General features: G+C 42.5%; 2 protein-coding genes across 5 annotated transcripts; one reads left to right on the top strand and one right to left on the bottom strand.

Annotated features, from left to right (window-relative positions):
- Positions 1 to 276: 276 nt before the first annotated feature.
- On the top strand, positions 277 to 14,470 carry ildr1b (immunoglobulin-like domain containing receptor 1b). Of its 2 annotated transcripts, none has more exons than XM_085385068.1 (8): positions 277 to 569; positions 6,320 to 6,490; positions 8,689 to 8,838; positions 8,938 to 9,057; positions 9,169 to 9,315; positions 11,017 to 11,142; positions 12,553 to 13,421; positions 13,942 to 14,470. In XM_085385068.1, exons 1-8 carry the CDS (start codon positions 521 to 523, stop codon positions 13,978 to 13,980), a joined length of 1,671 nt encoding a protein of 556 aa, XP_085241194.1. In that variant the 5' UTR covers positions 277 to 520; the 3' UTR covers positions 13,981 to 14,470. The 2 variants fall into 2 exon arrangements, with proteins under 2 accessions (XP_085241194.1, XP_085241195.1); XM_085385069.1 differs by having other exon boundaries at positions 12,553 to 13,462.
- Positions 14,471 to 19,016: 4,546 nt separating this feature from the next.
- On the bottom strand, positions 19,017 to 27,778 carry cracdla (cracd like a). Of its 3 annotated transcripts, none has more exons than XM_085385430.1 (10): positions 26,203 to 27,778; positions 25,264 to 25,328; positions 24,929 to 25,073; positions 24,696 to 24,831; positions 24,453 to 24,605; positions 22,928 to 23,179; positions 21,738 to 22,812; positions 20,290 to 21,206; positions 19,796 to 19,910; positions 19,017 to 19,691 (listed from the first exon to the last, which is right to left on the bottom strand). In XM_085385430.1, exons 4-10 carry the CDS (start codon positions 24,813 to 24,815, stop codon positions 19,495 to 19,497), a joined length of 2,829 nt encoding a protein of 942 aa, XP_085241556.1. In that variant the 5' UTR covers positions 24,816 to 24,831; positions 24,929 to 25,073; positions 25,264 to 25,328; positions 26,203 to 27,778; the 3' UTR covers positions 19,017 to 19,494. The 3 variants fall into 3 exon arrangements, 2 of the variants coding, with proteins under 2 accessions (XP_085241556.1, XP_085241555.1); XM_085385429.1 differs by having other exon boundaries at positions 25,269 to 25,328; XR_014907992.1 differs by having other exon boundaries at positions 19,553 to 19,691; positions 20,283 to 21,206; positions 25,269 to 25,328.
- Between the last annotated feature and the right edge of the window lie 149 nt (positions 27,779 to 27,927).

The raw sequence follows: 27,927 nt of genomic DNA, 5'->3' as shown, positions 1-27,927 counted from the left end.
GCATGCACAGGATGAGTCACATCATTTGAAACTTAGCCCTGATTGGAGAAATTGGAAGTGTTACAACTGACCCACGTTACAACTATCCCCGGTCTCCCCTACTTCTGATTGAGGGACTATTTTTCACCTGAGCTATAGTATCCAGTGTCATAGAACGTATATTAAGCTTATCTCGGTATCGTCCTATTTCTTTCTTTCTCTTTCCTTGTTGCGGCACCTGCCAAAGGGGGCGGGGCCACTGATGTCACCTGGAGCAGTGTGGAGGAACGGGCCAGCGGGGAGGGGGGATGATTCGCCTCTTTACTGGAAGGTTGTCGGTTGTTACGTTGTAACTACGGTACTCGCCTCTCATCGCAAGCGAGCCGCACAGCCGAGCGGGCTGACGTTGTAGCTTAACTGAAGTCTCGTTAGTATGTGCAGCGGCGCGTGCGAGGCGGTTTCCTACAAACATTCCGGATTTTTGTGGATTTTCAGTCAGTAAAAGAAGTCGAGCTTCCGCGGGAGGATACAGAGCAGCAAGATGCGAAATATGATCCTGATGGCGCTTCTGCTGGTTCGCCTGCCAACAGGTGAGGCTTTAAAGGTTTCTCCAGCAAACGCACTTTCTTCCTCATACATGTCGCTCTAAATGGAGATGTGTGTCGACTAAAGCAAAAAAGTCGAAACTAGCAGTAATTTTTAAAAGTTAATTATTGGCAGGTGTAAACAGGACAAGGCCGACCTGTGGTCACGTGACCGCTCCACTACTTTTCCGTGGGGGGTTTGTTTAAGTTGCTGTAAACAAAAGAGGGCCAAAGCGACGTTTATGTTAACCCCTCTCTTTTGAGTTTTTATTGATTTTTAAAGGAAAGGAACTTTCAGCTAACAGTTTATTAATAATAATAATTTACTAACAGCGGTCATCTATAATTGAGGACTTATTTGGATTAATGAGTCAAAAATAACAGATACAGACCATTTTAAACTTTTAAAATCCGATTATTCTAACCTTAAACCACTGGTTCGCCTTTTTCTGTAGTGCCAAGATGTTCATATGGGCTAATAGACTGTGTTCAACAGGATCTATGAAGGGATTTTATCAATAGAATTTAAAAATTACCTGTTTGGCAAGAGTGCTTATGGCTGAAATTATATACCACACAGGGACCTGGAAAAACTTATCCATGCTTTTGTGACCTCCAGGTTAGATTATTGTAATTCTCTCTACTGTGGTCTCCAAGCCTTCTCTCTTCGAAGGCTGCAACTCGTTCAGAATGCTGCGGCTCGCCTTCTTACTGGCACTAGAAAATTTGACCCTATTACTCCGGCTCTTGTTGATCTAAACTGGTTACCAATCAAATATCGCATTGAGTTTAAAATCTTGCTACTCACTTTTAAAATCCTGAATAACATTGCGCCCAGCTACCTCACTGACCTCCTCAATTTGTACACTCCTTGTCGTGCATTAAGATCATCAGGTCAATTACTCCTGGCCCAACCTAAGTTTAGACTGAACACCAGAGGCGATCGTGCCTTTGCTTCAGCTGCACCCAACCTTTGGAATAGCCTCCCTGCTTCTATTCGAGCCTTAGACTCTATCCAGTCCTTTAAATCAAGATTAAAAGCATATCTATTTGACTTGGCTTTCCCGACCAGTTAATACCCTTTTAAATCTTTTAATTTTTAAACTTTTAAATCTTTTATTAGATTTTATTAAATGTATTATTTTTATTAATTTTACTGCTGTTTTTGTCTTCGTAGCATATTTTGTATTTATCTAACTCTCCTGGTCTGTTAGTGCCTCTATCCTGTCTGTGCTTGTGCCCGATTTGTACCCTGTTTTTGACTTATGTTGACTCTCCATATTACTGTGAAGCACTTTGGTGTGCCTTCGGGTTTTTAAATGTGCTATATAAATAAAATTGTATTGTATTGTAATTGTATAAAATAGCTTGATATCGTTCATGAAACAGGTTCCCATGATCACAGGTGTGGCTCAGTGTAATACTGTGCAATCTTTACACTGAATGTATCACATTATGTCAGCACACAGTAAAAATAATCTTTGTCAGATAAGTAGCACTGCAGCTGACTTAATTATCACGTATCATCTTTTTAACATGCTTTCCACTTGTATCACAGACTGGTTAATATACCCATCATGACTTCCTGTAACTGTCCAAAATGACAGTTAATCTAAACATGTTTTGTTTGATTTTTTTTTTAATGACACAAAGGGGAGCAGGAAATAATTGCAAATATTCTGTGGAGAACAGAACATGTGGAGAACACTCCACCGCTAGTGAAACTGTTTTTAAACTGTTGGTCAATGAAAACAAGTAATTTGAAGATGCCTTGTTTATTGGAACTGTAGTATTTTGTGCCATAGATTGTTAACGCAGCTATGATTTAAAGGAAAAAAGTACCAAATACTTTTAAGAGCTCAATGATCACAAACACTTTTCAGCTCAAACTTAATAAAAGAAGCAACTTCAACTATAAGTAGAAATATGAACATAGTCTCTGCTCCTAAGTATCTTCCTACTGGGTTTTGCTCATTTACACGTTAGCCTGACATGTGGGAACCAGAAAATCTACAACCTGTAATTCAGTATCATGTATTCAGTATTCATTATTTGCATAGTGTGTTGGCCAGAAGGGCCGATAGCGCGATATGGCAGCCTGGCTTCTGTCAGTCTGCCCCAGGGCAGCTGTGGCTACAACTGTAGCCTCCACCAGTGTGTGAATGTGAGAGTGAATGAATAGTGGAATTGTACAGCGCTTTGAGGTTCTCGAAAAGCGCTATATAAATGCAATCCATTATTATTATTATTATTATTATTATTATTATTATTATTATTATTATTATTATAGTGAGGAGATAAATTCATATTCATATTATTATTATTAGAAAGTGTCTTCTTCAGTTTAAAAATGGCTCTGTGATGAGAAGATATTAAGTTTTGGATTGAACAATCTCTAAAAAGAAGACTCGCAATATTAACTGCAGAAATGGTTTAAAGACATTTTTCACATAGTTCCTAACATTTAGTGCATCAACAAATTTTAGTTTATAACAAAGATAATGTTATCTTCCCCACCAGAGAGGTGTCACCTCTCTGGTGGGGAAGGAGCCTGAGTTAGTGCGTGAGGTTGAGAGGTACCGGCTAGATATAGTCGGGCTCACCTCTACACATGGCTTGGGCTCTGGAACCAGTCTCCTGGAGAGGGGCTGGACTCTGTCTCAGTCTGGAGTTGCCCCTGGTGAGAGGCGGCGGGCTGGGGTGGGTATCCTAATATCCCCTTGCTGCCGGTACGTTGGGGTTTTTCCCGGTGGATGAGAGGGTTTGTTCCCTGCGCCTTAGGGTCGGGGAACGGGTCCTGACTGTCATCTGCGCTTATGCGCCGAGTGGCAGTTCAGAGTACCCAGCCTTCTTAGAGTCCCTGGGGGGGGTGCTGGAGGGTGCTCCACCTGGAGACTCTGTTGTCCTGCTGGGAGACTTCAATGCTCACGTGGGTAACGACAGCGAGACCTGGAGGGGCGTGATTGGGAGGAACGGCCTCCCTGATCTGAACCCGAGCGGTGCCATGGCGGTTTGGCCATAACGAACACCCTGTTCAGCAGATCTGCGACCATATGTTCTGGACACTCGGGTAAAGAGAGGGGCTGAGCTGTCAACTGATCACCACCTGGTGGTGAGTTGGATCAGGTGGCGGGGGAGGACGCTGGACAGACCTGGTGCACCTAAACGCGTAGTGAGGGTGTGCTGGGAACGTCTAGCAGAGGCCCCAGTCCGCGAGATCTTCAACGCACACCTCCGGCAGAGCTTCAACAGCATTCCGAGGGAGACTGGGGACATTGAGTCCGAATGGACCATGTTCAGCGTCTCCATTGCCGAAGCTGCTGCATTGAGCTGCGGCCGCAAGGTGGTTGGTGCCTGCCGTGGTGGTAATCCCCGAACCAAAGGGTGGACACCAGAGGTGAAGGGAGCCACCAGGCTGAAGAAGGAGTCCTATTGGGCTTGGTTAGCCTGTGGGACTCCGGAGGCAGCCGACAGGTATCGACAGGCCAAGCGGAATGCGGCTCGGGCAGTGGCTGAAGCAAAAACTCGGGTGAGTTCGGAGAGGCGATGGAAAAAGACTTTCGGACTGCCTCGAAGAGATTCTGGCAAACCGTCAGACGTCTCAGGAGGGGAAAGCGGTGCTCTACATGCACTGTGTATAGTGCTGGCAGAGCGCTGCTGACGTCGACTGAGAAAATTGTCAGGCGGTGGAAGGAATACTTCGAGGACCTCCTTAATCCCACTAACACGTCTTCCGAGGAGGAAGCAGAGTCTGGGGATGAGGGGAATGACCCGCCAATTTCCGGGGGCGAGGTCACTGAGGCAGTTAAACAACTCCTTGGTGGCAGAGCCCCTGGTGTTGATGAGGTCCGCCCCGAGTTCCTGAAGGCTCTGGACGTTGTAGGGCTGTCCTGGTTGACACGCCTCTGCAATGTTGCGTGGAGATCAGGGGCAGTACCTGTGGACTGGCAGACCGGGGTGGTGGTCCCCATCTTTAAGAAAGGGGACCGGAGGGTGTGTTCCAACTACAGGGGGATCACACTCCTCAGCCTCCCTGGGAAAGTCTATGCCAGGGTGCTGGAAAGGAGAGTTCGTCCGTTAGTCGAACCTCGGATACAGGAGGAACAATGCGGTTTTCGTCCTGGTCGCGGAACACTGGACCAGCTCTTTATCCTCTCGAGGATACTTGAGGGTGCATGGGAGTTTGCCCAACCAGTCTACATGTGTTTTGTGGACTTGGAGAAGGCATTCGACCGTGTCCCTCGGGGTGTCCTGTGGGAGGTGTTGCGGGAATATGGGGTGTCTGGCCCATTGCTACGGGCCATTCGATCCTTATACAACCGTTGCAAGAGCTTGGTTCGCATTGCCGGCAATAAGTCGGACTCGTTCCTGGTGGGTGATGGGCTCCGCCAGGGCTGCCCTTTGTCTCCGGTTCTGTTCATAATTTTTATGGACAGGATTTCTAGGCGCAGCCAAGTGGCGGAGGGCTTTCGCTTTGGTGGCCTCAGAATCTCATCTCTGATTTTTGCAGATGATGTGGTTCTGTTGGCTTCATCGGGTGAGGGCCTCCAGCTCGCACTGGAACGGTTCGCAGCCGAGTGTGAAGCAGCGGGAATGAGGATCAGCACCTCCAAATCTGAGGCCATGGTTCTCAGCCGGAAAAGGGTGGAGTGCCCACTCCGGGTCGGGGATGAGTTCCTGCCCCAAGTGGAGGAGTTCAAGTATCTCGGGGTCTTGTTCGCGAGTGATGGGAGAAGGGAGCCGGAGATGGACAGACGGATTGGGGCTGCAGCTGCAGTAATGCGGACGCTGCACCGGTCCGTCGTGGTGAAGAGGGAGCTGAGTGTAAAAGCGAAGCTCTCAATTTACCGGTCGATCTACGTCCCTACCCTCACCTATGGCCACGAGCTGTGGGTAGTGACCGAAAGAACGAGATCGCGGATACAAGCGGCAGAAATGAGCTTCCTCCGAAGGGTGGCTGGCCTCTCCCTTAGAGATAGGGTGAGAAGTTCGGCCATCCGGGAGGGGCTCAGAGTAGAGCAGCTGCTGCTCCACATCGAAAGGAGCCAGCTGAGGTGGTTCGGGCATCTGACAAGGATGCCCCCTGGGAGCCTCCTGGGTGAGGTGTTCCAGGCATGTCCCACCGGGAGGAGGCCTCGGGGCAGACCCAGGACACGCTGGAGAGATTATATCTCTCGGCTGGCCTGGGAACGCCTTGGTATTCCCCCGGATAAGCTGGAGGAGGTGGCTGGGGAGAGGGAGGTCTGGGCCTCTTTGCTTAGGCTGCTGCCCCCGCGACCCGGCCCCGGACAAAGCGGATGAAGATGGATGGATGGATGGACGGAACAAAGATAATAAACTGTGGAAAATAACTGATTGGGGACTTGTATTTTGAGATATAAATCTACTGAGTAAAGCTGGCATCGTTCAAGGATAACTGAGGAGAAAGTTTTTACCTTTAACTTTAACTGATACATTTGTCCATCAGCAGATGTTTTTTGTCATCAGCTTGTTTTCCAAAACTTGCCATTATAGATCGTGACTGAAGGCTGTTATTACTTGTAATAATAGAGTACAATCTGCGCACAGTTAAGCATTTCAAGCGTAAACTGTTAACCAGTTTGGTCAGATTCTTTTCAATCCATCACTCAGCAGCCATCGCACGAGGTCTTTTTTTTGGCTGATGGAATATCAATTCCAATTGTGTGTGTGTCAAATCAGTTGTTGCTGTTTAAGTTTTTAAAGTCCAATCTCACCATTCTCCCTTCCTGTGTCAGAGCTGCTGTCCGTTACAGTGAATGTTCCAGAGACGGAGAGGAGGACGATGCTGTTTGCCTCTGTGATTCTGCGCTGTGACTACTCAACCTCAGCGAACCAGCAGGACGTCCTGGTCTCCTGGAAGTTCAAATCCTTCTGTAAAGACCCCGTACTGGATTACTACTCCACAGGTGAGGCTACAGGTGGAAGAAGAGGATGGTACGTTGTTGATACACGTACTTTAAAATGAGCAGATATTAACAGATTAGACTCTTTCTGTGCTTTGTTGGTGTGTTCATAGTTTGTAGTTTCATTTTGTCAGCATCCACGCCTGAAGCACTTTCCAGCTTTGTAATGGCCACAGCGTTTGTTTTATTAGAATCACCTTCAATCTTCAGTTAAAATACTTTTATAATTTTGTGTTGACAAAAACTGCAACGTGACTTGCTGGTGAAGGCGTATACCAGCGAGGCAGTAATTTCTGCTTTTACAGTTCTAGTCTTCAGCCCGACTGGATGAATGACTCCTGTGGATCACCTTGTTTAATATTTAACTGAAACTTTGACCCCTTTTTCTTTCCTTTTGTTGCTCAAATCTTTGCCGCACAGGATTCAGGATATGAGCTCCCTTTTCTGGTCTCAGAATCCTGTGTTTCTATTATTGTAGACCAAAGGATTCAAATATGCAAGTCTTTTATAAATTACCAAAAATGTATTCAATATTGACTTAGATCCTGATACAAACCAGTCTTAACAGCAAAGTAAATCAGTTGTAGCTATCTGTGCACAAAAAGGTAAGTCAATATTTCAAAATGTTATCAAACAGTATGTTTTCCTTATTTTCATATATATATATATATATATATATATATATATATATATATATATATATATATATATATATATATATATATATATATATACATATATATATATATATATAACATTTTCAATAATTAAAAACTAATCTGAGACAAGCCCGCTCTGCAAGTTAACTGACACTGAAATGAATTAAAAGCGAGTGAGTAATCAAAATGAAATAAAAATAAAAACTAATTAGAAAATATAAAAATGTAATAATTTTGATAAATAATATGTTTCTAATATTATTGTTTTCATCTTCCATTCAAAATTAGCTGCTCTGCTCCCGGTACCCATCAGTGGGGTTAGTCAGATGCTGCCACTTTCACGTCAGCAAGCAGGGGAAACGATGGGTTTACTTAGCGAGCTGATAACCAGATTCACTGAATGCTTATCCAGATTGCCAGTGTTAGTTTAAGTGACTCCAGATAACAGAAAGATAACTTAGGTATGTTGATCTTGCTTTGTAGTATAGGGCCCTGGTTGTGAGAGCCTTGAGCCCCGGGTGAGAGGTGGGGAGCACCCTGAACACGACACAAGTTATTCAAAAAGTTACTAATTAAAATTTAATTCAGCTGGACAACATTTCAAATAAGTCAACAGTAATTTTCAAAAATATTTTGACAAACAGAAAGATGCACAGTGGATCCAAACATTGCATATCTGAGTTTTAACTTTGGGCTAAGTATTACTACGGTTGTTAGTAAAGGACCCAAATGCAAAACCTAAGAAAACAAAAAACAACCTTTTTAGGTTCATGGTTAAATTCAAAGTACAAAATCCACAGCGAGATAACAAATGACATCCAAAGTTTCCAGGGAACAACCCCAGGGATACAGTGACAGCACAATAAAAGAAAAAGTGTAATCAGGATTATTTATACACAGAGGACTGATGGGGGATGGGACACAGATGAGAAGTGAGATGTGAAAACTAATCAACAAAAGGTGAAAGCAACCAGGGTATCAGGGGAGGACAGACAGGGAACAAAACTAATCTTCAAGTAAAACAGGAGTTAACCTCCAGCATGTGCTTAAGAAGCACAAAACAAGAAAACATAAAGAGACCAAGAAAATACAAATACAAATAGAGGGGAAACCATTATGAATATCAAAGAATACAAAAACAAAAAACCCACAACTCGACACCGCTGAAAATCCCAGGGTCCATACCAGAGATCATGACAAGCGTGCAGTGGTTCCATTGTGTTTGCCCTGTTTCAGTGTGGTGTGCATATAGACACACCCGATCCTTGCATTCCTTTTCACACCAACACATACAGAATTACAGACATGTCTAATTTCAGCCTGCAAGGCTCTGCATTATGCATATTTTCATAAAAATTTAAATAAAAATTGTATTTTTTTTTATTTTACACAGGTTTGAGGCATCAGCTGTGTGTTTTTAATCTTTGTGTGTACTGTTTAATTTTCCTTCATATTTTTAATTCCTATCAGACTGTTTTTCAGTGGTTTAAGCAGCATATGTACTTATATTCCTATTTAAATAATTTCCTTTTTTTCCTAAAGCCTATCAGGCATCTCTGCAGCTCGGTCAGGACCCCTCCAATGACTGCCCGGACCGCCAGCGCACCGTTCGTACTGTCATCCAGAAACGGGGCATCAATGAGCCCATCCTGGGTGCGGAATACAGGAACCGCAGAATTACAATTCGAAACAGTATGTTTGATTACATCATAACTATAATGCTGCAGTACAGTCTAAATGTATTTCAATTTCTTTCACATTTCAGACTAATGTGATGTTTTCTGACAACAGCTGCTGATCTGGTCATCACTGAGGTGATGTGGTGGGATAACGGTGTGTATTTTTGCACCATTGATGCTCCCGGTGACACAACAGGGGACTCGGATCGTGAAGTCAAGCTCATCGTTTTCCGTAAGTCCCCTCAGTCGCTTCAAGTCGAGTTATTTGAGGTAGTAAAATGTAAAATATACTGCTATATCAGTAATGTTGTCAGTAATTATGTTTTACTGTCACTTGCTCCAGACTGGCTGACGGTCCTGTTAATCATCATCGGTGGTCTCCTGCTCATCATGCTCTTTTGCATATGCTGCTGTCAGTGCTGCCCGCAGAATTGTTGCTGCTACGTCCGCTGCCCTTGTTGCCCTCGGACATGCTGCTGTCCAGAAAAAGGTAGAAGAAATGCTTTTTTTGATTGTACATTTTTAGCTGTAGCTCTACATGTGGAAGATTCACTTCACTAAATCATGAGAAAGAAACTTCTGTTGCCAGAAAAGTATTCAAACATGTAACTATGTGGCAAAGTAGAAATACTGCAGCTGAATAGGCTTCAGCTGGAAATCTACGTCATAGCTCATCAAGTACACTGCCGTTCCAATTGTAGAACGATCGCGCTGCGTTCTCGGGAAGTCCGGACTCCTGTGTGAACTTCCGAAGTCCAGACTAGCGAAAAGGCGAGTACAGACTTGCGTACTTGAGTATTTAGAAACGGCCTAACAGTCTGCAGTCTATGGACTAACCTCAGCCAACGCCAGCTAACAGTGTTAGCTTGGTGGCGAGTAGCCTTCATTAATAGTGATAAAAATCACACAACAATAGTACACCGAAGATACTGAAGTTTCACCCATCCCATTCTTGTTATGATGTGGTGTCCAAGTAAGAAATGCTGGCTCTGGGTCCATGTAACTGACGCCACCAACATTAACAGGACGCTTACATTAGAGCCTGTTATTGTGTGTTTTGTTTGGATTTCCAGCAATCAGAATCAGAGAAAATGTATTAATCCTGAATGGAAACTGAGAAAAAAAAGTCCGCAGGTTGCACTCAAACCCAGGCCGGCCTCTCTCAGCTATACGACATATGATTACATGCTCATCCAACTGAGCTAAACCTGCACCCAACTGTTTTTAATCACCTAAATTGGAGAAGGCATAGAGTGGGCATAGGCTAACATATGAAACAAGAAATGACCGCCGTGTATTCTATTTATTTCCACAAAGTAACTGTATTCTGATTACCACCTATTTAAACGGAAACTGTAACGGAATACAGTTACTCATATTTTTTATTTTAAATACGTAACGCTGGTACATGTATTCCGTTACTCCCCAACACTGTATATGAAACACTGGGATACGACTACATGGTAAATAACACATAGCCACTTAAAAGTATAAATGTGGGCAATGACGTCGGCGACTTACGTAGATCTCTGCAATGGCTCCCTGCAGAAGTCTAAATCAGGCATTAGTTAAAAGTTTAATGTTTCACAAGTTTTTAATAAACATGTATTTGTACCATCGGAGGAAACCACAGTGCATGGAGAGAACCCATACGCCGTATCTCATTATTACTGCATAAACCATTTTGCAATTTTAAACTGATTAATTATTTTTAAGTAAGCCTGTAGTCTAAGATAAAGAGAGTTATTATGAGTAGATATAGATCAAACAAATTTAAAATCCATAGAGAAAAATTTCTAAACGTTTGACGAGGACATGAATTGTAAATGGTATGCAGCACTGTTCTTTTGAAGGTCGCCGCAGCTGCCAGATGTGTCATTGTGTTTCATATAATCCTGTGTGTGTGCGCAGCCCTGTGTGCTCTCGAAAATATGTGAAATATGCACTCTGCAAACACATTGTAATTATGTGCCCTTCTCACGGCATGCTACAAAAGAGGAAATACATTAGTAAAGAAATGTAAGCTGAAATTCCCCTCAGTTTGTTTTAAGACAGAATATTTACTGAGATGGTCCAGTGTACTTTAAAAACAAGCAGTATTATTATTACCCTCTGCTGTAAATCAGTATCTGCTGGTTAAGTACCTATATCAGTCTTTTTGAACTGCTTGCTCCATGTGCTTTGACTTCAGCTGTGATGGAGCACAAGATGCTGAAAGAAGCTCGGAAAGCTATGTTACCCTGGATGAATGGTCAGCCCATTTATGCTCCCATCAGCTCCAATGCTTCCTCCCAGGGCGTTCCCATTCTGTATTCAGGTGAGTGAGGGAAAGCACAATAAGACTTGTCCTTAATCCTTTATTTGCAATGACGTAAAATAAACCCCCAAACAATGTGGAATTCTGAATATGGGCATCAGAGCTTTTATTCACTTCAGCTGGTGAAGGTAGCAGACCTGCAATAGAAACCTTTGAAGCAGGCTTGTATTGCAGTCATGCCCTTATTATTATTTATTTATTTTACCTCTGGTTGTAATGTGGTTTGTTTCCACCACGTGAACTCTTTTTTTGCAAGAAGCCTCAATTTTTGGAATCTGCTTATGCTGCCCTGTCTGTATCTGTGTTACTCTAACAGCGTTAAAACCATAGACTGTACATAAAAGACGATTCAAAGCTCCCTCATTGGTTTGTGCACTCTTGCTTTTTCACACCTGTTTGTATTTTTTTAAATCTGGTTTTGATATTAGTCAGAAACGGAGGGCACTGCATGTTCGTACAACATGCATCGTGATAATTTAGCACTGACCTGAAACATATTCTGCTTCATCTTCTCTTTTACTTTAAAGCTGATGATAAATCACAAAATAAACTTCATGTTGTATTCAGGAAGTGTTGAAACAAGTGATTGAGCACGTAAACAGAAAAATGTTTACTAAGGCAATAAAGCAAGAATAGTTATTCGGTAAAATTATATACAGTCTGATTTCTCTTTGCAGTCAGAGGAGTTGCCCCCTGCTGGCCAATAGAAAGAATACTGGTTTAAGAATCTTCTGTACTGGCTTTGTCTTTTTTATACAGTCTGTGTTTAATACTGGTTCAACACTTCATGTGAGCATTTCAGTGGTCACAATGCCTTTCATTGTAAAACGTTTACATGCAACACATATGCACCGGCCCTACAAGCACTGACAGCAGCCCATTCGTTCATTTTCATTACTGACACTGGATTGCTCAATCAAATCTCTTAATGTAATTGGGCCCACCCCTGCCTTCCCTGTGCACTCATGCACCTTGCAGAACAGACATCTCACGGCATGAGAATAGTTTCTTTCCCCAGGCTGTTGGACTATATGCTACAATAACAACCTTATTTAGTCAGCCTATAACAACATTGCACACCAGATTCAGTTAAAGCACTTAATCGTAGGCTTACTTATTTCTTATTTTCTAGTTGTACTCTGTATATCTGTATCTCTAGGTAGTTAGTATATATTCCTTTTCTGTGTTTTTGTAATATATATATATACATATACTGCAAATACCATATGTTCTATTTCTGTACCACTGTTTTTTCATCATGACACTGCGACAAATTCCTTGTTTGTGTACAAATTTGGCAATACTCCTCTAAACAATACTCCTCCCTTCAAATGTCCAGAGAATAACTTGAGTTCATGTAGGTTCAACAGTTGTTGTTTATCTTCTTAATCGCTGTCAGTTTGGTTTCAGATTCATACTCAGACTACCCAAACAAGCACAACTTTGCCATGGCTCCCATGCAGCTGTCACCCATGGGCCTACAGCAGCAGCCGCCACCTCCTCCTTTACACTATGGCAACAGCAGTGTGCGTGGCAGCATTCATGGTAACAACCAGGTGTTGGAATACTTCGAGAATCAAGTGAGAGGGCTTGATGTCATTGCACCAGGGATGGCTCCTCATGCTGTCCAGAATGTGCCTCCATTACAGGCTCAGCATGCTCCTCCACAAGTTTCCTACACACCAGGGCCTCCGAGTGTGTTGTCAGCACTGGATGAGATGGGGACGAGAGGGATGGAGAGAAGAGTGATCACCCTGCCTCCTATTATCCAGCGTGTACCCAGCTTTTCTTCACGCAGGGGCCCTGGTGGTGGAGATGGAGCTAGGGGGGCTCTCAGGATATCCAGCCAGTCCAGTGGGAGTACAAACCGCTCAGCAGGTGGTCTCCACCGCAACAGTCGTGGATCAAGAGACAGATACAGAAGTGCGTCTCCTCCCAGGCGGGGAATCCTGCGTGATTACATTGATGATTCGGATAGGGACAACAGGCGGGGAAGAGCATCTCACAGGAGTTCAAGGAATGAGAGAGGGAGTTCGTCCAGGCACCGTGCCCGAAGTCGCGATGACCTCATGGATGAGCTACAAAGCAGAGCTCCTCGTAGGCAGAGGAGCTACTCACCTCCCCTGCACCGCAACGGGTCCTGGAGCTCAGATGAAGAGGACAGTATGAGAAGAAAAGGAGGAAAAGGGAAGGACTGGTCAGAGTTGCCTCCCAGCTACCACTCCATCGACATTCAGCCTCCACGCAGTAACAACCAGAAGAACTACGACCGCCTTTCTGTAAGATCCACACACAGCTAGTGACACACTCTGACCCAGTGGTGTGTTGTTTTATTCTTCTTTTATCTTGCATGGCTTTTAATATCCCAGCCACACCTTTAGGTTGGCAGTATCAGTCAGTGCACCACTGTGATCCTACAACGACTCCAGAGTTATTGTATTTTAACTGAAATATGTTTAGAATCCTGACCGAGGACACAGAAAATGGATACATTTCATACACTGAAATGATTCAGTGTATGAAATGGTTTGAAGAGGTTTTATGCAAAACTATGAGAAAACTATAAAAGCGGGCAATTTCACAGAACTGCATTTAGGGGTTTTTAATTAATTGCAAATTAAGCAAAAGACTGATTTGTAAAGATTACAAATATACCTGAAGGTGTGGATGAAGTGCCATTCATTTAGTCTTAACTACTTTCATTTTTTATTTTCTTCTAATGTCTTGGTGCTTTTCTCTACCTGTGTGCGTAACCTCATCTTAAATTCTAATTTCACCTTTTTCACTTTTCTCTCGTAGGATCGAAGCTCCCATAGCAACACCACTGTAGTCATCTGAAACATTTCAGTCTTTTGATCTTTTCTTGAAAACGGTAAAAATGAAGATAAAGAAGTTGGTGCCTGTTTGGTCACCTGGAAGGAACAAAGATGTTGTTGATTCATTTAGTAGTGTAAATATACTGTATGAGTATAATTGTACCCTGTGGGTGATGGTGTATACTGCAGGTGATGTGCAGCTGCATGAAATCATATTATTGATTGTTATTAATATGATTGTATGTGATTCTTGTCCTAGTTCTCTTGAATTGTCTTACGTGTGGTGATGGATTTTTTGGGTTAAGTACATTTGTCGTTGTAAAAAGGTGCCTGTGCTGAAAAAGATCCAGGACTCGCAGAAGAGATCCCTACTTTCTAGTTTTACTTCCTGGTTAAGCATAAGTTTAATAAAGATACAGTGGTTATTTGTTTTTATTTTTGTTTTGCTGTCAAGTTTGTTTTTTTACAGTAATTTCTTTTTTGCCTTCCACTATTTAAAAATTGTTCATATATATATATATATATATATATATATATATATATATATATATATATATATATATATATATATATATATATATATATACATATACATATATATTTTTTAATCCATTGTACGTGGATAAAGCAGTAACGGTAGCAATGGAAACTACATTTGCGGGAAGATGGACTGTTTTTTATATCTGGATGCACCCACACCAAAATATAATTGTGACTGGATTTTTTTTAATAGAGATGTAGCTTTATTGTAAAGTATGTGTTTTTAATAAAATCTTTACAATACTGCCTGCATGACGTGGATTTTATTTCATTAGTCCTGTTGTAGTAGCCCATTACCTCAGGGATGAGTGGATTACGTGGACATTTGGAATACTAAAGTCACATATCAGTTTGCATTATGAACTAGTATAGTTTGCAGTGGCAATGTTTTAGTCACATTAGTCATTACAACAGCACAATCGAACTGCCTGAGAAAAGAGAGTAAAATATTAAACCATGTAGGAGGAAAGTAATTCAAGTTTTTAGTACATCTGATGAATGGCCGGATATAGCACCTATTTACAGTGACTGAGCACTGCAACCCTCATTCACCCAATCACACACAGATTCCTACAAGCAGGTTTTTCCTAACCCTTGTCTAACATTTGCACTCGCACTCTGATGGATGCATCGGGGGCAATTCGGGGTTCAGTATTTTCCCAGAGGATACTTCAGCATGCAGATAGGAGGAGCCAGGGATCAAACCACAAACCTTCAGATTTTTAGATGGCCCACTTTACCACCACAGTCTCCGCAAAGCTGAAGAAATGCCAGGTGCTTTGGATCTACAAAGGTGGCTAATGTTCAGTTTTTGAATTGTTAAAAGGGAAAAAAAGGAATATGAATGTATTCATCAAGAATTAAACAGTAATAAATAGAGATGTACCGATTCGATATTAAGTATCGGTATTGGTCAGATAAACTAAATTACTGGATCGGATATCGGAGAGAAATAAAAAATGTAATCCGATCCATTAAATATCAAAAAAGCACCTCACAAAACTTGCGACATGGCGCAACTCGGCTCATAACCGTAGCACGTCGGAGCAGTGTGCTCATGTGATAGAGCGGCTGTGTGTATTTGTAGCCTCGCTACCAAACCAGCATTTCATCTCTGAGGAAGTTATCCCAGAGAGAAGTAAAGCAAGTGTGTAAGTTCATCTCTGAATGTTTGTAAAGCATTCCAGCGTTAAGCTTAACAACCGATATATGGAGCGACTGGCTCTCTCTCCCCCTCCCTCTCCTGCTGCTACTTCAATCGTGAAACTGATCAATGATCAGCTGATCGGCTTTTCTGTCGCGAGTCCGTGTCTCTTGTTTGTTTATTGCCCACTTCGCGCCAGAAAGAGGAAACCAGCGGCTGAACAACAGCAGCACGTTTAAGCTTGATAAGCTGTTGTTAGAATTTATTTAATATTACTTTCTACACCAGGATCTTTTTCTACGTAGCTGACGGCTGGTAAGTCTGCAGGGGCGGATCTAGCAAAGTTTAGCCAAGGGGGGCCGATAGGGCATTTACAGGGAAAGGGGGGGGGGGGGGGCACAAAGACATACTCTTCTTTCTTATTCTCATTTAAAATGTCTAGTTTTTAATAATTAATTATCTGAATCTTACACCCAAAGTTTTAATATGATGTAAAATGTATAGAAGTCCATTACTGTATATAGTAACTATTAAGCCTAATATACACTAGTAAGCTATAGTACTTTTTCCTTTGGGAAGGTACCATCTGTGCAGTCTGCAATTCTGTTGAAGAAAGATGTTGAATCTATTTAATTATTCTTGAAAAATAATGGCTTTCTGTGCATTTTTTTCCACACTGCATCAAATTAATGTTGATTACGTCGATTAAGCATCATGAGGTGGAGGGTGGTTCCCTATTTTTTATTTTTTTTTAGTGGGAGTTTGCAACCCTATTAATTAGGTTGCTTATTCTTTAAAATACCAGAATAGGGAGGATGGAGTAGGTTTAAGTTTATTAGATTGATCAGTATTGCTGAACTATGAAATATTTTGGGTGCAGTGTATTTTTTGCATACAGGTATAACAGAATAGCTTTAGTGTTTGTTTGTTTTTTTAAAACTTGAATCTGAACTTATACAAAATGCAGCAAGATATTAAAAAAACAGTTTTAATTAAAAAACACACTATATCAGATTCATATCGGTATCGGACAATATTCAAATTTATGATATCGGTATCGGACATAAAAAGGTGGTATCGTGCCATCTCTAGTAATAAACAAACATGGCACCGTCTCTCTAATTCAAAGATATTGATTTTGTCAAACTATAGCTAGGAGTGATATTACTCTTTATACACATGGCTGAGACAATGACTGTGTAAAAGAAGGTTTCCTGGATGTGTCATTTGTCATAATTTTATTAACCCACAGGACCCCAAATCCACATTATAATCAACAGCTACATTCACCCTGGGAAAAAACGAGTGAGGGAGCCAAACTGGCTCTGGATGTCCCGGTTACTTCACAGTAAATAAGACACAAACACTCTTTAACTCACAATAGAAGTGAAGACCAATGACGTTACATCAGGTTTTATTTAACCTTGTCTTTGTTTAATCTTTGCTAAAGAACATGTGCTCTTTTGCTGGTGACTTCACTTGGTGTTAAAGACAGAAGCTGTACTCTAATATTAAAACAAGTAACTATATTCAGCATTTAGAGTGGACCTATAGGAGGTCTGAATCCAAGTAATGCAAAGAGAAAAGAATCATTTAAAGTTCATTCCTTCAAACGTGGAAGTCTGACTTCATGTTCTGAAGTTCTTACTTTTTTTTACTCTTTCAATCTGCTCTTCTGCTAACAAGTGACAGTGAACTGTTGTTACATCAGTTAATGTCCTATAATTATCTGGAGTCTAATGAATGCACAGGTGAGTTGTGTTGTTGTTGTGGGTGGCTGGCATGGTGCAGAACTGAATAGCAGACTGACGTGAGTGAGTCAGTTGTATTGTGAGTGCCTGGGCTGCAGGATGGTTAAGGTTGTGATTACCTTGGCAGTGAGTTTTATAATTATGATGATATTCAGGTGCCACACAGAGGACACATGACTGATGACTGGGAACAGAACTTTTGCAAAACTTACCTGGAAGAACACGCAACCTGACTGGGTTTGTGTGACGCAAAGAAAACTGTTTTGTGCCAGCAAACATAGCTGAGTCCTGTAGAAAAAGAAATGGCTTCTCCAGAGGCGTTATGTGGCAGCCAGATAACAGAGCCATGTGGGGATGAAAATCAAATCCAGGTAGAGCGGATTCTTTTTTTCCACTATAGATTCTCCATTAAAGCTGAAAATACCGGCATGATTGTCTGACAACCAGGTGCACAAGATTTTGGAGTAGAGTATTTATAACCTATAGCTAACAATACTTGTTGGCTTCTTTTTCATCTCCCACTTTAACTACAAGATTGTATCAGCATCAGTCGGGTTTGTTATTCCCTCCCTAATAATAATTTCCTTTAAATTGTTTAACCTTAAATTCAGAAAATGTATTGTCGTGACAGAGTTATACTTAAGGCCAGTCTGTGTGCTAAATATTTCAGAATGTAAAGCTCATTAAAAAAAAAAGTGTTACTCTGCGTTTCCCCAGACAACACTAATTTCACAGCTGAGCTGCTGTCTCCTGGGAGCCCAGTGCATTATGGGTTACATCCCAGTGTAAAAACTGTGACATCAGATAACCTTTTTCATACTCTGCAGTCTCCTGATGTCAAAGAGAAGTCCTGTACTTGTTCTTATTATTTGACGCTGCAATTATTACAAAATATATGGCTGTAAAAAGGATTGAAAGTATAAACTGCCTAATTGAAAAAAAATTCAAAAGTTGTTTTATACATTAAAACTTATGAACTCACAAATCTAGCCTCATTTATCTAGCAGACATTAGGAAGCCTAAATGTTCACACTGAGAATCTCTGATGCACAAACAAGGCTGACAGCGACGTCACCCACATAGTCCCAGGAGATGACTCACCTGTGTGGGTGTAGCATGGGCTAACATGAATTATTAACAATGGTACGGGGTTATTATAAGTCATGTTAACAGTGTAAGGCCATGAGAGGTCCTGAAAATGTCAGCTTTAATTGACTTTTTATTTTTTATTACTTTTAAATCACACCCATCTTTTTTAAAGTGTGAAAATAAGGTACCTGTTGATTTCAGACTTTTTAATAAAAAATACCATTTTTGAATCCATGTTTGCTGTAATGCTGTAGAGCTTAGTACAAGGTCTCAGATCTGGCCTGCAGGTGGGGCTGTGGACTAAGTTAGTGAAGAAGTAAACGTCCAGGAAACACCGGCAGACAAGAGGTTAATCTAACAGGTAGCTCGGGACATTTTTCAGCGTTGACTGTCGCTCTCCACATACTGTGTGTTATAAGAAGTTTATTTTTAGCAGTTTGATGGACAATTTCAGGAGATATTCAGGTGATACCAAGTGAATGACTATACTGCGATGTAATTTGACCATTTCGTTTTACTTGAAGTTTAAGTCATTCAATGACAACAACAAACTCGTCCTTACAAATTTATTATTTAACATAAACTTTTAAGAGCTGTGAAATGCTCAATCACATGAAATATTCGTCCTTAACTGAATAACAGCGATCATGATGAACTTTCAGAAGATATTCTGCTTCCCTCACTCTCAATTAAATAGGAGGATTAGGGCCACCGGGAAAAAAAAGTGGGCAAAAGTCAGAATTCTGACCTTAATGTGAGAATTCTGACTTTTTACTCAAAATTCTTTTACCTCAAAATTGTTACTTTACGGTCAGAATTCTGACGTTTTCCTCAGAATTCTGGAAAAGAAGAAAAAAAGACGTGCCCACTTTCTTTTTTCCAGTAGCCCTAATCCTCTTCCGTAATTAAACATTAACACTTAAATCCAAATTAAAACGGCATCAAACAACCGGCTGTCTGACAGAAGCGGTTTTAGTCTTTATGATGGGCTCTTCATCGACTCGTGTCCTTCTTAGTCCATGGTCTTATCACTCCAGGCCATTGACTTCCTCTTGGCCAATTCCATCCAGGACGGCTGACCGCTGTCAGACATGGATTGCAGCACTGAGGGCAGTGTGGGTGATGATGACGGTGATGAAGAAGACGCTGCATTTTTCCGTGACCATCTGTCCTCACGCGACCTTTCTGCAACGTTGGTGGGGCTTAACTCTAAAAAACGAAACGCAGAAAAAATCTAGGTCAAATGGGTTCATTAAGAATATTAAAAAGGTGTTTGTACAGCAATGATTTATTATCACTCTGAGCAAACACACCTGCAAGGTTTACTGCTTGTCTTTCATCTGTATCTTTGATCACAGGTGCGTTTTTTGCCAAGGTAGGGGATTCACCTGATCCCTGCATGTCTGTATGCGTTTTCCTCAATTCCACCTAAGAACACACATTCAGGACAATCTTGTCAGTTCAAAAAATCCCTATTATCTGTTCATGGCCTGCATTTCAACCACCGTGAAAAAGTGCCATAAAAAGTCCAGAAACAATCATAAATTTAACCTGCTAATAAACCCAGTCAAAATCATCAGTTCCATTGCAATAAAACAATATGTTGGTAGCCACCAGGACACCAAATGAATGACGGACACATGCTAGGCTACTGTTATAGTTGCCAAATAGAGACTTAGAGATTTTTTAAACATTTATATTTTCAAATGGGCATTGATCTGACTGCCACAGACAGCAAGGGGAGGTCAGGCAGCACTGTGAGGATGGCAAATGATATGAAAGATAGTTATAAAGAAGTACCACAAACCCCCTTGGGTCCAGGTGGTGTGGTCCACTCTCCCCGTCTCTCTAAAAAAGCAGCCTTCTCGCTTACAGAACCAGACCAAAATGCTCTTCGGCTTGTGAGTGGCGGAGCCTCTTTTTGCTCACTGGCTTCTCTCTCCCCTCTTCCTGAGGCAAAAGCTGAAGCAGAACCAACAGCTGACGAGGCTGCGGGAGCTGAAGTCTGCGCTGAAGGTGTGGGCTTGAGCTGCTGGGCAGACTGGAGACCTCGATTGCTCCAGGAGGATTGCTGCTGGCCTGAGGAAAGGTAAGACTGCGCAAGAGACTGTGTGGCGCTGCCTTGTGCAAACTGAAACGAGGTGTCTGTTTGTGAAGGGGAGCGCAAAGGAGAATGGGTTGTCCACGGATTGGTGGTTACCACTGAATGTGAGGCAGACTTAGTTGTGTTCATCTGGTCTTCACTGGTGTGTTTTGACATTTGTGGATCTCTGGAGGCATTGGACAGCACAGGAGATGCCTTCTGTTGCAGAAATCCTGGTGATGTTTTGACAGTCTGTGCTTGGCTTCTGCTTTGATTCGTTTCTGCCGATGGCTGCTTTGCAGCTTGCACAGTCTGTGTCCGTACTTGTGTAAAAGTCTCTGTTGGATTTGTGGGCTGCGCTTGTGCCTGCGGTCGTGCTGAAGATTGCATGTTTGCCTGTAAATTTCCTGCAAAATCTCTGGGGAATCTACTAATGAAAAGCTGTTGAAGGCTCTTGGTTTTTTCCATGGCCAGAGCCATCCAGGACACCTCAGATGAGGTCGCCTGCGGGGCAGGTTGAGGCTCCCGGGGTGTAGCTTCTGCTTCTTTTAGGTTTGCAGGCGTCGTCTGAACGTCGGACGTTTCGCTGGCAAATGGAGCATTATGTTTGACTGGAGGAGAGAAGCCAGATGGGGTTTGATCTAAGGGAGACACACAAATCTGTTAGATACGCTCGGCAGCACTGTTACCGTTAAAGTTTGCCCGGGTGGTATCTTAATGAGTACAAAGTTCCCCTGTGATCAGTAAAAATCTTATCTTCCTAGAGTGATTATTTACCATGTTAAACAGCAACAACGGTGCACATCTGTGTAATATTAACTCTGTAATCAAAGAGATAATGGCTGTGAGACGCTGCTTCACTATCAGTGTAAATTTAAAGCAGATCTCCAAATTAAACATCAGCTTCTATAATCAGCGTGATTCCAGTGTGATATTTTGACATTATGTCAGCGTTATGCTATATTATTACATATTTATTTCAATCTAGTCTTCATTTTATTTTATTTTATTTTATTTTTACTTTACACATTTTGCCTAAATTCTTTAGCTTTTTCCTTTTAGTTCTAATTTACTTAGCTGGATTTTTCTGAATTTGCAAGACATTTTTAAAAACTATTTTAAGTACTTTCAAACTTTCTACATGACAATGTTAGGAGCTCTGAAAGACTCACCAGCTGGTCTGACCTCTCCAGAGGAGGATGGCATCCAAGACGCATTTTCTTGCAACTTTTTTTCACTTATTTCTTGGCATTTTTGGTCACCTTGGTCCTCACCCAGTGCTGACTTTGAATGCCTGTTAGAAGATGTATCAAGCCGAAATCGAAGTGAATGAGATGTGGAGCGCAGTTTGACACCGAAAGCTGTTTTTCCTTGTTCCTCCTGGGGCTCCTTTGCTTCCACCGCCTCTTCCACCTCTTCCTGGCTGCTCTCGATCTCCTCCGCCTCAGCAGCGCCTGTGTCTGCAGGTGCATCTTTATATGCTGTCACTGATTCCACCTTTTTGAAGCTGTCACTCCTGTCCCAGGGAACAGCTGAGGTTTTAGGTGGTGCGCCTTCTTGACGAAACCTTCCTAAAGCAAAAGGATGCTCTCTTGGCTCTTTAACTTCCTCCTTTTCCCTGTTTTTCTCCTCCATTTCCCTACTGATCCTGTTCCTGGCTTCAGCTTGTTCCAAAACTCCCAAAAAACTGCCCGATCGGGGTCTTTCTCCATCTCTGTTTTTCGATGCAGTGACAGAAAAGTGGAAAGAGCCAGATCCTTGGGCATATCGTTTAATTCCTCTTGTGGGTTCGCTATCACCTTGAACCTCCTGGCTAGCAGAGGAACACCTGAATGCCATTCCTGAGGCATTATCATCATGAGGCATTAGTTGCTTCTCCAAATCCCCTTGTCTTTGTTCCTTCAGTCCTGACTCTATGAAGGACGAGTGTGGACGTTCACCAGATGCTGAACCCACACGTCTGCGAGGTTTAACTCGAGGTACTTGGGAGGCTACAGTCTCAGGAAGAACGTAGTCCTGTTTGGAGAAACTTTGACTTGTTGGTTTGGGTACCGCCTCTGATGTGACCGGTGCCATTTCTGCACATTTTGAAGGAAGACGCTGATGTACAATGGGAACAGCAACTTTTTCTTCTTCTTTTGTTTCCACTGTTACTTCTTCTTGAGCACCAAGATGGTGTTTTAGTTCTTTGACAGGCTCGGGTCGGTCAATGTTGTTCATGGTGTCTAAATGAGACTGAGAGACAGTCTGAAGATAAATAAAAAAAGAGCGAGAGATATGAAGGGCAGGAAAGTGAAGTGGCGGTGCACTATTTGCTTATACAAAGAGCATACAAGAGAGAGAAATAACTACAGCAACTTACCGCGGCAGCTTTCATCTTAGTGCTGGCCCTCTGGTTTCTGGGTTTGATAGACATTCGGTGGCGTGCGGCAGAAGTGTCTAATCGGGAAGCGAACTGAGCCGGTGTTCTAAAATCCGACGGGACCTCAGCAGCAGAAGGAGAAACAGAGGGGACGGAAAGAGGAAAAGCATGGGATGGAGACGAGGGAAGAGATTTGATAGGTGCAGGTTTGGGGATGGGTGAGAGAGTGCGAGATGTTGGCTGAGATATCGCCTGCAAAGAAAAAAAGGCCAACAAAATCGCTGTACAATCCTGCAAACAATGGGCTAAGAGAAAGAACTACAAAATACAGTGTTTTGGATTATTATGTCAATGTATCACACATGGTTGTGTTAGGATGCCTGGGTCGTTGACCCAGGGGTTTTGAGTTTATTATATTATTTATACTTTCTAGTCTTTGGTTTCTTTGAGTTCTGTCTTATAGTTTATGTCTCTGTCTTCTCTAGCTGCTCTGTCTCCCCTGTCAGCTGTATCCCCTTGTCTAGTTCGCGTCTCTGTGTGTCCTTAGTGGCTATATCCCCATGTCCAGTCAGTGTCTGTGTCTGCCCTGGTCCCACGTCTCTGTTCCCTCTGTTGCAGTGCGTGCGAGTCTGTGTCTTTGTTCAGTCTGTGTTATGTGTTTCCTGTTTTACTTTGAAAGTCCATGTCTGATGTTAATGTGTCTGGTTTTGCTTCCCCTTGTCTCGTTAGGCCTGATTTGCCCCAGCTGTGTTTCCCTCCTGTTACCCATTCCCTGATTGCGCCCTCTGTGTATTTAAGCCCTGTGTTTCTCTGTGTCCGTGTCGCGATCTACCGTTTTCCTAGCTGTGTGTTCTGTCATTCCTCCAGTTTAAGTTTGTTTTGAGTTTTTTAGTTATGTTATATTTTTGAGTACCTAATTAAAGCCTTTTTGAGTTCACGACTGTCTCCGGAGTCTGCACCTTGGGTCCTATTCCTGTCTGCACACAGCCTCACCTAACAGGTTGTTGATAACCTCTATTACCTATCTGATATTCTATATGGAGTGGAGCCAAAGAGGGGCCAGGCTGGCAGGGACACAGTTTAACAGTGCACCTTACATAAGAACCCTCTGGCTCCATCACTGATTCGACTTTTGGAAACAGCATTTCAGATGACAGATTCCTCTCTTGAAGTTTCTGTCCAGTCAATCCTGAGGATTTACGGTGCATTAATCTGTGTCTTAAAATAGTCCCCAACATATGCACCACTTTCTCCTGCTTAAATAAAACGTTTTACAGCGACCAGCTGTTTTAGGGATTGCTATATACTGTTTTCTTAAATGATGCTATATAGGTATTTATAACCCCACTTTTTTCAGTTATAACTATAATAGGAAAAAATGGGGGTACAGCGCTGGCCTTTTTTTATGGGATATGCTGAGAATAAAAACATATGATCAGAACACTTTATGCTTGCTTGTTAAATTTAAACAAATGCAAATCCTGCTTTTGAATCCACGCATCATCTAATCAGCAGGATTATGCACCTTTGTAAGGGTTTCCTGAGATGTATTGTCTTCTCCTGAATCATGAGGAGGACTGTGAGGAAGTGACTCCTGGCTGCTCAGATCTGGTGGACGTCTCATTCGCAGGACCATAGGAGGTGGGCCCAAATGCATTTTCTGCTGCTGAAGCGTCATCTGTGATGACAGAGCGCATCACGAGGATTTTAATAGAGTCACTGTTACCATAAGTTTAAACAACAGGCCTAAAATAAAGAAGTGCCGTACCTGGAGAGCTTTGATTTTGCTGTGAACGTTCTCCTGAGATAAGACCCTGGTGGGTTCAGGCTCTGTCATGACCAGGTCATCCAGAAAGATGCTGTCGTGGGACAGTGCCCGCGATCCCATGATGGCCTGTGCGCATCTAAGTGGAGCCAGAAGAAGGACGAGTCAAAGTAAGGACAAGTAAGTGAACCTGAAAGAGAATTTTTCGAAAGGCGTCGTGTCACGTAAACACTCACACCAAATCTTCTTCTGATCCGAGATCTTTTCCTGCAGTGATGTCACTGGCTGACTGGCTGAGTTTGGTATTTCCTTCTCCGCCTGCTCTCTTACTTTTCCCAAAGAGACGAGTTTTCAGATCCTTGATCTTGGATCTTTTACGTCCTAACAGAGATTGAGACCGAGACAGATCCAGGTCACAGCATTTCACGCGCACGTGAACAAGGAGAACTCACGTGCTCTCACACACTCTCTATTTTCTGTTTTCGAGACGTTCTATCAATGAGCATCTCTTTCATATTTCACTTCATGACGATGTGTTAGCACTCTCAGGTTAAACTACGAGACAGATCACCTCACCTGCGACGTCCTCTGCGCTTTCTTCTGCGTCTCCCGAGAAAGACTCCATCGGTCTGATCCCTAAAAGAAAAAAAAAGTGTAGAGCAGATGACAGTTAAGTGTTCAGTGGAAAACACTTCGCTTGTTGTCTTTGCAGGAGTAAACATGGACTCGAGGTTCAAAGGTTTATTACTGTTCATTATCAGTTGGGAGGGCTGGGTGAGGACAGTCTGTTGTCAAGATGAACAACGTCTTAATCGATGTTACATGTGGCATTGCCAAGAAAAAACACCCCAGGTACTGCAGAGTAGCAAGAACGTGGATTTGAAGCATGGCATCGCACTGTACAGCACATATGATGAACAAAGCAAAAGCTAAAATCTTCCTTCACTGCTTTACCATCTTACTGAGTTGGCGTGCTACTCTATGCTAAAGTCAGTTCCAATTTTTTTCATGAAGACCGGCCTGACATTAGTATATCCCACCTTTTGCAGGGTGCTGGTGTATCTAAGGAACTGTTGTCAACAGAGCATGAGGCTGTATAACTGCCTGATAAGACAAGATGTGCCAGGTTATGGACAAACAAGCAAAGTCCACACTGCACCTCTCATGTCACCGATTACACCCTTTTCACTCGATCCTCAAAACAGTTGCGATCAGTTTAAGCAAATCGATTTAAACAGTATGTAAACCTCAGACTTGATTTCCTCTCCGCAGTGAAGTGCTCCCTGCGGTTTCACCGTTCACTGAGCTGAACTATAGCTCCCAGAGAAACAGAGGATAATCCGGTGGATTATTGACATTGCAGAGAGATTCTTGTAAGATTTCACAACGCCGTAATGATCCACAACGCTGCAACATTTCTCCACCAGGTGACATTCCCTGGGGGAAAACACACACGCACTCCAGATGGGGAAGGAGGAAGAAAAAAAAAGAAAACAACGGCTGAACTTACCAAAAATCTAAAACCAAGCACCTCAACTTGTCCCTCCTGATCGTCCTCCTCTCTTCACGGAGCGGTCTTGTATCAGCTGTGTCCCTGCCTTAATGATTAAACCTCAGACATACCACATCTGCAGACGGAGGGAGATACCGAGGGAAGGGAGTGAGGGAGGTGGGAAAAAAAACAGGCTGGGAGAAAAGAAAGAAAGGGAGAGAGAGAGAGAGAGAGAAGGTCACTTCCTGACAGGGTGAGCAAATGCACAAGAGAAAAGAGGACAGATGAGAATGTGTGTGTGTGAGAGAGAGAGAGTGAGAGAAAGAGAGCGAGAGAGATACTCTATTACATTAGTGGCACACTGTGGCCCTCTGTGCTAAGCTCCTTATAAAACGTTAACCTGATTTTAGACCCAGAAATGAGAGTAGAGGGTAAAAAAATAAAAAATAAAGCTCCAGCTGGAAAGAGGACATGAATATAGGAATTATGGCTCATAGAGCTGTTTACATATTGCACAGGCTCGCTCACGCCCTTCCGATGATCAAAGAGCGGAGGCTATGGGTGTGCTGTGAGCGTTCAGAAATGAAATAAATAAATAAAAACAAACAGGAATCAGCCACCTCCCAGCACGTCACATCATTTTCACCCAAGACTGTTTGGCCACAGTCCTGAAGGTGCGGTCTTTGAAATGTTCGCCTGGGACCTTTGCTCCTCTATAACTCCCGCACACATTTTTCACGATTTGTGAGACGACGCCTTGTTTCGCAGCAACGAGATGACACATTGTTCCTGCGAGTCCTACTTCCTGCGCGTTCACACAGGACAGTACTGGGAGATGGGAGAGCTAATCTAGGCCACTGGGCTACAATCGGCGAGAGGGAGGGCCTGCAGGAATTGGCATGCGAACGCTTGCATCTGCATCCATGTGTCTGGAAGCTTGGCTGAGCAGCATCTCCAATGAGTCTCCTTACAGATAAATCCTCGTCTCTCCCACCAGAACCCACATCCAGCTGGGTAACATCTGGATTACATCCAACGGGACACATGCACCGTGATAAGAGCCCACAGTGACATAACAGTCTGGGATGTGGTTTTATTTAATTCCCTCATTCATAGATTTATTGTCCATAATCTACACATAAAGGAGAATACACACACAGGCTTATTTTTATCTTATAATAGGGATGTAATGTGATTATGGCTAATATCTGCTATCATAGGGAGGCTGTTTGTAGATAATAAAGCATCATACACGTTTATTGCACTTTCTGCTTTTGTCATCACAGCATTTGTCCCCCTGACAGAAAGAAAGCAAAGGTACTGATTTTTAGCAGTATATGGCAGTCTCTGATTCATGTGGTGTTGCGATGGATTATAATTTCTTCCTCTCACAGGCCAGATGAGGGCTGTGCATATCGAGATTAAGGCCGATAGATAATCCGATCACAGCGCTGTTTGAAGTCACGAGGGTTACCATTCATTCTAGCAAATGTGAAAAAAATGTGAGGGAATTTTCTTTGGGGTTTTTCATTTTTTCACTTTTATAGACGACTTTTTTTTGGCAAGATGTTTCCATTGATTCACCCAAGAACAATTGGCCGATATCTGAAACCACTGAACAAGCTTTCCCCTGCAGCTTATCTGTATTTAGTTTGGGATTCTGGATTCAGATAAGAGTTTGATGGTAATCGTTAACTAGACATCAGTGTCTTACATGCATGAAATGTTGCACCAATACAGAGC

The sequence above is a fragment of the Rhamphochromis longiceps genome, linkage group LG16 (genome assembly GCF_057381845.1).
Source record: "Rhamphochromis longiceps isolate RC_006_pf linkage group LG16, R_longiceps_female_GT1.1, whole genome shotgun sequence".
Classification (NCBI taxonomy): domain Eukaryota; kingdom Metazoa; phylum Chordata; class Actinopteri; order Cichliformes; family Cichlidae; genus Rhamphochromis; species Rhamphochromis longiceps.
Note: the sequence above shows the minus strand (reverse complement) of the source record. Positions and strands in the feature narration are given on the sequence as shown.